The sequence below is a fragment of the Dendronephthya gigantea genome, unplaced genomic scaffold, assembly GCF_004324835.1.
Source record: "Dendronephthya gigantea isolate DGI-Jeju-01 unplaced genomic scaffold, DenGig_1.0 000035F, whole genome shotgun sequence".
Taxonomy (NCBI): domain Eukaryota; kingdom Metazoa; phylum Cnidaria; class Anthozoa; order Malacalcyonacea; family Nephtheidae; genus Dendronephthya; species Dendronephthya gigantea.
This window is the reverse complement of record NW_021163045.1, coordinates 1,924,398-1,934,518: the sequence shown is the minus strand read 5'-3', so window position 1 is coordinate 1,934,518 and position 10,121 is coordinate 1,924,398. Positions and strand designations below refer to the sequence as shown.

At 34.8% G+C, this 10,121-nt stretch overlaps 2 protein-coding genes and 1 long non-coding RNA gene across 5 annotated transcripts; 1 reads left to right on the top strand and 2 right to left on the bottom strand.

Moving 5' to 3' along the window:
• Positions 1-1,152: 1,152 nt before the first annotated feature.
• On the top strand, positions 1,153-7,917 carry LOC114525688 (JNK1/MAPK8-associated membrane protein-like). Of its 3 annotated transcripts, none has more exons than XM_028547100.1 (9): positions 1,153-1,431; positions 1,754-1,806; positions 2,158-2,312; positions 2,396-2,475; positions 2,566-2,686; positions 2,850-3,019; positions 3,105-3,181; positions 3,284-3,515; positions 7,156-7,917. In XM_028547100.1, the coding sequence occupies exons 1-8, from the start codon at positions 1,317-1,319 to the stop codon at positions 3,485-3,487; spliced, it is 975 nt and encodes a 324-aa protein (XP_028402901.1). In that variant the 5' UTR covers positions 1,153-1,316; the 3' UTR covers positions 3,488-3,515; positions 7,156-7,917. The 3 variants fall into 3 exon arrangements, with proteins under 3 accessions (XP_028402901.1, XP_028402899.1, XP_028402900.1); XM_028547098.1 differs by having other exon boundaries at positions 7,153-7,917; XM_028547099.1 differs by lacking the exon at positions 7,156-7,917 and adding an exon at positions 5,367-5,716.
• LOC114525689 lies at positions 3,904-5,139 on the bottom strand. The gene is made up of 3 exons (XR_003687240.1): positions 4,952-5,139; positions 4,361-4,629; positions 3,904-4,036 (listed from the first exon to the last, which is right to left on the bottom strand). It is a non-coding gene; the product is annotated as an uncharacterized LOC114525689 (long non-coding RNA).
• Positions 5,962-10,049, bottom strand: LOC114525687 (UDP-galactose/UDP-glucose transporter 7-like). The gene is made up of 8 exons (XM_028547097.1): positions 9,929-10,049; positions 9,069-9,223; positions 8,792-8,922; positions 8,629-8,715; positions 8,405-8,532; positions 8,064-8,302; positions 7,576-7,664; positions 5,962-7,090 (listed from the first exon to the last, which is right to left on the bottom strand). The coding sequence occupies exons 2-8, from the start codon at positions 9,186-9,188 to the stop codon at positions 6,796-6,798; spliced, it is 1,089 nt and encodes a 362-aa protein (XP_028402898.1). The 5' UTR covers positions 9,189-9,223; positions 9,929-10,049; the 3' UTR covers positions 5,962-6,795.
• Between the last annotated feature and the right edge of the window lie 72 nt (positions 10,050-10,121).

Here is a 10,121-nt window from a genome sequence, read left to right as displayed (position 1 = left end):
AATGAAAAATATTTCACCCAGGATTTGAACCATAGACTTACCACTAGGTAGATCATTATCTTCACCACTAGACCATCAGCGCTTGAGGTTGCTGACTGTATTTCATTATTTCAACTGAATTTTTTTTTTAGGTATGAATGAAAAAAATTTCACCCATGCAGGATTCGAACCGTAGACTTACAATTGCGAGACCATTATCTTCACCATTAGACCATCAGCGCTTCAGGTTAATGATTGTCTTTTATTGTTTTAATTCAAAGTCAATGAATTTTTTCAAAGTCATAATGAAAAATATTTCACCAATGCAGGATTCGAACCATAGACTTACCACTTGCGAGACCATTATCTTCACCACTTGACCATCAGCGCTTGAGGTGGATGACTGCTTTTTATTATTAACCATTTTCATATCTGGAACAAGAGATTTACCTTAAATAAAAGTATTGTCGTTCGCTTCAAGAGCTTGTAGTGTGGTGGTTAAAACGGTGGTTTTGCAAGAGGTAAGTTAATGTTTGGAATCAGGCGAATATTTTTTCATTATGGCTATAAAGAAAAGCGTTAGGTATATAAATTATGATAACCTGATAGTTCAACACAAGCTGCCTGGACTAGTGGTGAAAGAAATTGTTTTACAAACAGTAAGTCGGTAGTTTAATTGTTCAAGTCCAGAACGTAACCTTTTTCACTATGACCTAATAGAATAGAAAATAAATAGAAAATAAAAAAACACGATCCTTCACTAGGAACGTCTAACGGTAAATTTTTGTGGAGTAGTCGTGAACTGTCATTAGCTGGTTCAAATCCGAAAACGAATGTTTTTTATTATGATCTGAATGATCAAACAACTAACAAAAAAACTATTCGACCATGGTCGAGTATACGGTTTTAAGGTATATTTTTCGACCATGGTCGTTTTTTCGGTATATTCGACCATGGTCTAGTGTACCGTTTTATCAGAGATCTATGGAGGCCTATGGTGTGTTATGGAGGCCAATGGATGTCTATGGAGGCCTATGAACTATGACGATCTAAGGAGTAAGGAGGTCTATGAATAATGAAGGCATGTGGAGGCATATGGAGGGATATGGGGGGATATGGGGGGATATGGAGGGTTGTGGCCTGTGGGTGAGGGAATTTAGGAAAATTTGGAAACGGAGGAAAACACGGAGGAAAACGGGAAGAAAATTGTCTTTTTGTTATTTTTTTACGATATTTCATAGTTTTTGAACGGTTTTCAAAGGGAAACTAACCAGCTTCGTTGGTTATTCGACTTATATCGACGTGCCTGCAGCTGCACAGTCCGTTTAAGTTGAAAAATGGCGAATGAACATCTTACTGTCACTGTTAGAAGGGGAAAATTTTGTTTGTTCCTTATCGTTTTAACAGTTACTATAAAAAATTCTGCTGGATCAGTCCGAATTTCTGCGTCAGGTATGCTTATGTAGTTAACAAACAGTTTATTTAGATTTTGAACTGCTATAATTCTTTAAATATGATGTACTTTTTGCTCTAACACATTGGTTTGCTAAATTCCCTTTCAATTAAATAAATGTATTACTGAGTTATGAAGTGAAAGAGAATTTCTATATAAGTGAAAGAGCATTTTCTATAAAAACTTTATACTGTTATGGGCTGAACTCATATACAGAAGCTGCTGTCATATCCCTTTCATGTGTTGCAAACACAGGTTGCATTTTGTTGGTATAAGCATACTGTATGAGGTAACGAAAATAATAAATTGTTTGACTTGTAGATCAGAAGTGTCTTGGTCAGTACTGTGGAAGACTTAATGGAACTGAATGTGGGGTTAGTATTTGTCTATTATATGGATGATGTTTAAAGCTGGTTTTCCACTAGCGATATTTTTCTCGTCAAGCGAATTTATTCCTTTGTATTTGAGCAATTTGTTCCAGATGGTTGCAGTTGAGAGCTCTGAAACAAAAGTAAAATGTTGCTTTGCGCGAAAAATATCGCTAGTGGAAAACCAGCTTAATGCCGGCAGGAGGAGGTGAAATATCCAGCGCCATGAGGTACTCAGAAAGGATTGATAAGGGAGTGACTCCCAATCTTTTTTCCTGTATTTGCAACCTGCATTGTTTGTCATATTTATGTTTTCACATAACATATTGAAGTTCAAACTATATTTTTATTACACAGCGTTGCCCTAGAGGATATCGGACAGATGGATACTTTTGCAGAGAATGTTTAAACAATCCTACCCTGTATGACTGGCTATACCTGGGTTTCATGGCTCTTGTGACAACCCTGATGCATTACACATTTAACTACCAATATTCCCGAACACAAAAGCAGTAAGCATCTTCAAATATACTGTTGCTAAATGCAGTACTGGTTTTCAGACAGTGGTGATTTAACTTAGTTTCCTTCATTTCAGCATGGTGATAATGCAAATCTCAGCTACGCTAGAATCACTGCTTTCCGGGCTATTTACACTTCTTGTCACAGAACCAAAAGGTAAAGTATTGTATCAAGAATAAAATACTATGTTCTATTAGTTGATTAATGATTTTTCTCAATTTCTTCTCTCAATTTTTCCTTAATCAGGTTCGCTTTTGATACATACTTGTGAAGTGAAGAAGCTTTCAGACTGGTACACTGTGTTCTTCAATCCCAAACCTGACCACGTCAATGAAATTCGATGCACACAGGAGGCTGTTTATCCACTGTAAGTTACACAAATAAACATTGTTTTGTGTTTAGTTCTGAATTTTCTTCAGCCATAATTATCTTCTCACACTCATCCAGTACCACTAAACATTAGAGATCAGTATTTATGTTATCCATGTTACACTGTAGTTAATTGTATACTTATATTTTTTTCTTTTTAGCTATTCCATGGTGCTATACTACTATGCATTTTGTGTTCTGTTATTGCTTGTTTTTCGGCCATTAATTTCTATGAAACTGTGCGAAAGCCAAGGTTCAAAATGCATTTATGCGGCATTGTATTTCCTGCCGATCACAGCTATGATTCATGCAACTTGTGCTGGATTATTATGTAAGATATCATTTTAATATATTGCCACTTGTCTTACATTAATTAGCGTATAAAAAAGATATATATTTCACTATTTCGTTTATAGATTATTCATATCCGTATCTGCTATTAATTGGATCTATTTTGAGTACAGCTATTTTGCTCGCAATGAAAAAGATTGCAGTAAGTAATCTATCAGTTTGATTTTTCCCTAAAAGACTATGAGAAAATGCACAGTTTTGTTATATACTCTAGTGTCTGAAATGTAAACTTCTGTTTCTTTAGAATTTCAAAGACCTGCTGGCTAAGAAAGATGTTATTGTCATACTTATTGGCCACTGGATTCTACATGCTTTTTCCCTAATTGCATTGACAGAATGGTCTGAACCTAGTGTCAATGGTCCGCTATTTCTTATGGTGTTCTTTCCTTCTGTGTTCTACATTATGACAGTCAAATTGTCCAGTCCAAACAAGTTCACAGGACCATGAGCTCAACAGCAATTCATGGTGTCATAAGGTAGGGTTGGTACATTCATAATTGGTACTATATATGGGCAGATGACCAGTGAAGTAGGGCTGGGATGGGGTTAGGGTGTTCAATATTGGAGAGGGTGAGGGGACTGTTGTGATTAGGAGGGGGGGGTTGTGATGATCTAGGAAGGTAGGGGGTTGATAATAAAGCAAGGGTTTGTGATAATCAAAGAGGTTGAAGGATTGTGATGATTGAAAAGAGAGGGATAAGAGAGGGTTGTGATGATTAAAAATGGGAGGGGGGTGATCAAAGAGGGGAGGGGGGGGGGGGCTGGAATGCAATCATGTTTTCTAGCAACCAGAAACAACTTTCATTTTTTCACAATATGTGAAGCAATATATTGTAATAATAATGATAAGAATACTTTGTCTTCATGCAATAGCTGTCTATATTATTTATTCCATTAAGAGTGCGGCATCTTGCTTTGCAAGTGTTCTCAATTCGAATGATACATTCCTATATTATATTCTTTTATGCTTTCCCATCTTTACTTGTCTAGTCCAGGCCTGAAAAACAATGAAAAAAATATTTGAAAAATCCCGTAAAAATCGCTCACCTTGCACGGGCCATATACATATAGTTATAGACAATACGGCGGCTGGCTTGGTTGTCATTGCCAAATTTTCTATGATTGAGTTGAAATTTTGTATTACGTAAATCCTGTGTATATGTTACTGTTTGTGGGACTAAATTCACTTAAACATTGATGAACCCTAGGATGTTTTGCTATGATAGAGTTCTGGGGCCAGAGATAGGATGTTAAAGTATGTATATAGATGACACACGCATTTTGGGACATGCGCACGAGAAATCCAGCCCACCAGACTTACCTCGTTTTAAAGAACCCCCTAATTCTCGTTTTATAGCGTTTGTACCAAGTCCTGTTCATAATGGGTTTTTCTACACGAGTGTCCCCCCAAAACCTGCGATGCCTGTTTTGAAATTTCCACGATGCTGTGTAGCTTTTGTCTAATGTCTTCTTCTTTTTCCCCGAACACATATCTTGGCCGAGACACATCAAACTTCCCGATGAAATACTTGTTAGGTCTAACACAACAAGCGTTATAACAAGCCCAAGAATGATAAATTTCATAACGTCCTATATAGATAAATATATTAGAAAATGTTATCAGAGAAGTTCAGCATTGGTAGTATAGATATATAGTGGAATCATCTTAGTCTTTCTATTAGAATACATGATGATCGTTGACTTTGCGCAAGATTCCTAGGGCTGGGAAGAATAGTTTATCGTCTTTACTTTAGTATCGAAAGATATAAATGGGATTCGTTTAATTACCCTATTTATGAAACTAAAGAAACGGAGATTTTCCTGTAGTTTGAATCACGAAGGCCAAATACGTACAAAAACCTCTCAATTTTTTAAACAGCCGTCCTGGTGTTTAATTATAAGTCTAACTTACCTAATTTTCGGCGGCGAGATTATAACTTCTTTTAAACCAGCTGTATGTAATCTTAAAATGAAATGAAATGCGACCTCCGAAGACTGTTTATATATCTTCCTCAAAACCAGGACAGCGTCAGAAGCCAAGCTTAAACATCAAAAAACAATTAATCTTCATATGAGGATCCTTTTAGTTTTGTCACCGAGGCAGATGCATCCCAAGTGCTTGCCATTTGCACGCCGAACATTATAATAAACACTTTCCAAAAATGATTATCTTTGTTAAGCCCCAGATGCGGGGCAAGCTCTATAACTGAACAAACTTGAAAGGCGGTTATTATTTCAATGGATAATACGCAAATACGCGTGAAAAGTCATTAGTAAATATATCAGAATGCCTATAATTTTACTTCAATTTTCACAACTTTTTATAGGTCAAAAACTACAACTATACGGTTATGACGAGAATGCAAAATTAAGTTGGGAGTCAAGATTGGAGATATTATTTTTAGTTTTCTATAGTGAATATTGTTTCTGCATGCATGGATATTAATTGATCAATGAACGCGCGCAGCATATAATAACATATTGACAATGAACTTGCACTGTCTGTTGTGACGCTGGTTAAATCCCACGCGTTTATCGTTTTTATAACAATATCCTCTGCTAAATCGCCTATTCACGGGTAATATCTGTGCTTTGAGATTGGTTTCCAAGTTTATTTTTGCATGGATAATTGTAAAAGAAAGGGAAAATTAAAAGGTTATATCAATATATGGAATATAAAAGAACGTGCTTTTTGTATAATAGGCTGTATTATTCCTTTTTTGTGAATCGTAACAATCTCAATGGGAATATAATCAATATATATTTCGCCATTTATGTCGCTCATCTCACGTCGCTCATCTCATGTGCTTCGTTGCCCAGTGCTCGAGTTTACTGCATGCATGTTTTCAATCGCTTTTCGCCATGAAGCCCGATGAAGGAAGTTCAAATTCCCGAATTAAATTCCCGAAAACTCCCAAAATTCTTTTATTAGTTTATAAAGACTCATACGTTATCAGTCCTTTATAAAGACTTATGTTATAAGTTAAATAAATACTTGTTATAAATATAGGGAATATTACATTCATTACCAGCATTTGTCATAAAACTAAATCGCCACTTTAAGCATACCGTAATGCATTAGATTTATTAGATTTTGAGAAAGAGGAGTTTTTTACCTTTCTAACAATATTTTCTTGCTAAAAAAGAATTAAATCATAAATAAATTCAACCCTAACACCATATGTTTGAGTTTCGATTGACTAATTTCCATTTTGAAAATATTTGATAATTTCTTGCTGAAGAAAGGTATTATTGGGAAGCTAAATAACAGCTCTTTCATACGTCATAACTAGGACTATATCATCGACTTCAATATATCCTTGCTTTGTAAAGGTCTGCTAATTTCACTGACTTTTTTTTATTTACACAACAAGCAGTTTATAGTGAGTTTGACAATAAACCGACACACGTTTGCCAAGAAAAAGTTCACAACTGAACAGTTCACAAGATATATTTGCTATTAATATAGACACTACTACTAATAGTGCCTATATTAGTTCGACTACCAGGAGATGAGATGAGGACATCTGTTCTGTTTGAAATGTTGACAGAGGTTTAATTCCGCTTTCCAGTTATCGCGATGGGAAAAATATCTGACTTTAGACTTTACTTTAGTATACATAGCCATAGGCATAGCATCCTTGCTTTCAGAAAGATCAGTACTCGTCATCAGTTTGTGGGGACAAACGAGAAAGTCATATATACCCCAATTTGTTATTATAAATCATAATTATATACTATATCATATACTCCGTATCATCTTTCATTCTCTCCATCTTCATTAAAATCTATCACCGAATCCTTTCCCAAATGATCTCTCGTATCGACGTGTCCATTGGGTATTCTCACCTCGACGTTCAAAGCGTGATCAGGCATATAATCTTCTAGTAGTTTTTGCCGCACTTGCTCGCTGTACTTTGTGTAGAAATATAGAATCCCTCCTGAAGTATTGAGAATTATACCAGATATCGTGTATAAGTTTATTGCAACACCACCGAACGTAAAAAATCCAATAATTGTCGTAATGATGCCCTTGATAACTCCCACCAGACTAAAAAATAAAAACTATTTCAGTATTCTTGTTTATATTTCTTTTTTTCATGCTCAATTTAGTAGTTCAACCAAACTCTTGATGGTGGTTCTAAGGAATTGGTCATATGAGAAGCCGATACTGTGCATTAGGTAGTGATACCAAGACATGGTTTATCACCACTAACCAGAGGTGATCTAATGAAGGTGGTCTACAGAAGTGATTCTATGGACGTTTTAGATGGTTTGTCTCTTAACTACCCGAGAAAGATATCCCAAACACTGGTGATCTGATAAAGTCAGTATTCTCTAATAATACATCATTAAACTAACTGAGAAAGAAATCTCATGTAGTGATATAAATGGACATGGTATGCTGTCCACTTTTCCAAGGTAGTAGGGATGTACCAGTTAGAAGACTTAGTCATGATATAAGGTTGTGACTACAACTGTGCTTTATGAGTCTCTTATAAGTGACACATTACTATTGTGCATATGGATGTTTACCTTGTTGTTAATGCACTATTCATAGTTGCACAGAGAAATAGAGAGTAGTTCAACACACATCCCATGAAAACATCCACAATTAAAACAGGCTGAAAGTAAAAACAATGTAATCAACTGAATGTATTCTGCACATAACTGTATTCCCACAAAGGTCTAGTATAGATCATCTCTTTACCAAAGCTCAAACAATGGCATACCAGGCCACATCTCTTTTTGACGAGATGAAGCGAGGTGATCTATGCTCATATTTTAGCCACTCAGCGCTAATAGAAATAGAAATCCATTCCATTATATCTTTTGAAATTCTTTATGAAACTTGTTGAAATTTTGTGATTATCTTTATTTATAAGAACTATAGCTCTGATATAAATTTGAAATGGAAATAAAGTATATTTCAAGAGATATTAAGTTGCTTCAACTGAGAAATGGATTTTATTTCACAACTAGTCCCAGTCATTTCTAGCCATTTGAGATCACACAGTACTTACAAAGAAGCCTTTTGAGGTAACTTCGATACTGTTAATAGAGTTGACTAACTGACCATTGTACAGGGTGTAAATAATCAACAAAGGAATACAGTTGATACTATTCAGATGCAGAACATCCAATGTCGAGTGTCCAGTTTCTACTCCAGTTTTTTGAACAAAAACTAGATAGAAAGCCTGACTGAACACACTCATTATTGCTGCAAGATAGCCACCAATATGGAAAGAAATATCACCAAATCCTAAAAATGATTGTAAAAAAACTGTAGAAAAGCATTTAAACCTTTATTGCACAAGCTCTTAAGTTGCGATGAGTTATGAAACGGTTACAAAATTTTACTCACCAGCAGTTACACAGCCAAACACAACCAATATGATGGAGCAGGTCAGTTGAATTGATGGACGCTTGCTCAAAAAAAATGCTCCCAGAATCAGTGTTGAGAGGGGTAAGAGACGTCTAAGTATATTGTACCTAATAGTAAACAGAACAAAAACCTTAGCTATAAATATCACAACATATCCAACCCAACAATTTCTTTTCAATGTTCAATATACCATTAGAACTTACATTGGAATTGAAAGATCACCTAACGCTTTCAGGGCTAAAATTGTGTGCAGAGCAAAACATATCGAAGGAAGCAGAAATTTCTTAGCCCTAAAAATAAGACGTGCCACATGAAGAAGTTGCTAATAAGATAAACACAAGAATTCATAGAAATCAGTACCCACACCTTTCTAAGGTATAAGCATGAATATTGACAAGATTTAATCTGCGGCAAATTTCTAGCATGGCAGCAGTACATGTGACTTGGGCTAACATAATCACTTCAGGATAACGGAAATCCATTGTGGTCAAAACAATCTAAAGATTTTGTAGTGTGTCAATGTTCATTCAACTGATCTACATTTAGTACATTGTACAATGTATCCTAAATAGTCACATCAAATTAGGTCAAGAACTGTGAAACTGTTCATGACATCAGCAATTATAGTTATGTAGATACTAACTTTGTTCAGAAATGACATGGATCCAGATACAAGTCCGTAGAACAAAGCTGCAGCCACCCCATGGTAAATGTGAAGACTTTCAATACTTGTATTAATGTTTTGCAAACTTGGAACCTTCATTGTTATCACCACTTGATTTTGGCAAATGTTTTTATCTGATTAAAAAAATCATATGTAGCTGCAGACACTGCAGGCTGCAGTATTGTTTCAATGTCAGCTCTTTTCTGCTTATCTGAAGTCATCTCTGAAGTTCATCCAGACATATTAGAAATAAGTAAATTAGCTTGTAGGTACACCACATAAGTATTTAATACTGCAAAGCTTTCGTTCAATAACCTGGGTCTTCATCAGTGCAATTAAAAAAACAACACTTTATTTTAATATAGACACAAATAAATAGGCACTAATATTAAAACACTATTCTTATTGAACTGATGAACTGACGCGTGTACCTAGAAGCTAAATTACTTATTGATGTCACGATGCAAACATACAAGAATATTATATTAGAAATAACCAGGCAAAAGTAAAGATTTTTTATTCAGATCTTCGACAGCAATCTTTTTCTTCTGCTCCTAATATAGTATCTATATATTTTATATATCTTTAATTCTAATGTCATATATCTTTAATTTTAATGTCAAATAACGATGTTATATTTCATAGAAATTACGGACAACATGCTTCAGCTCTTAACATTAAAGTAGTTTAAAAAACAGTCAAACAGGATTAATGTATGTTTGTAGAAGCACTTTGATTTTTTAACAAACAAGTCAAATATATCATTAAATAAATAAACAATAATTTCGGCAAACTGCCTAAAATTTATGTATTTATGTATTTAAAATTTATGTCCTTACCTGAATTACCAGTGTCAGTTGCTTGTGAAAATATTACATAAATCAAACTCAGAGAACTGGGGTTGTTTGGACATCACTCTCGTTTGTTTTGAAAACTTGACCAATAACACATGCCACGTCCCAGTGGGAAAAATGTATATATTATAAATTGATATTTATTGTCTCTAATTGTTCGAGAATATTATAAGGAATG

What these genes read in the sequence shown, in the direction of transcription:
- LOC114525688 (XM_028547100.1), top strand. Translation starts at nt 1,317, where the DNA reads ATGGCGAATGAACATCTTACTGTCACTGTTAGAAGGGGAAAATTTTGT. An exon ending in TTAATGGAACTGAATGTGGG is followed by an intron (nt 1,807 to 2,157) that starts GTTAGTATTTGT and finishes TTTATTACACAG; the next exon opens with CGTTGCCCTAGAGGATATCG. An exon ending in CAGGAGGCTGTTTATCCACT is followed by an intron (nt 2,687 to 2,849) that starts GTAAGTTACACA and finishes TTTTCTTTTTAG; the next exon opens with CTATTCCATGGTGCTATACT.
- LOC114525687 (XM_028547097.1), bottom strand. Translation starts at nt 9,188, where the DNA reads ATGAAGGTTCCAAGTTTGCAAAACATTAATACAAGTATTGAAAGTCTT. An exon ending in CATGCTTATACCTTAGAAAG is followed by an intron (nt 8,716 to 8,791) that starts GTGTGGGTACTG and finishes TCTTATTTTTAG; the next exon opens with GGCTAAGAAATTTCTGCTTC. An exon ending in AATAGTGCATTAACAACAAG is followed by an intron (nt 7,091 to 7,575) that starts GTAAACATCCAT and finishes TTTATTTTTTAG; the next exon opens with TCTGGTGGGAGTTATCAAGG.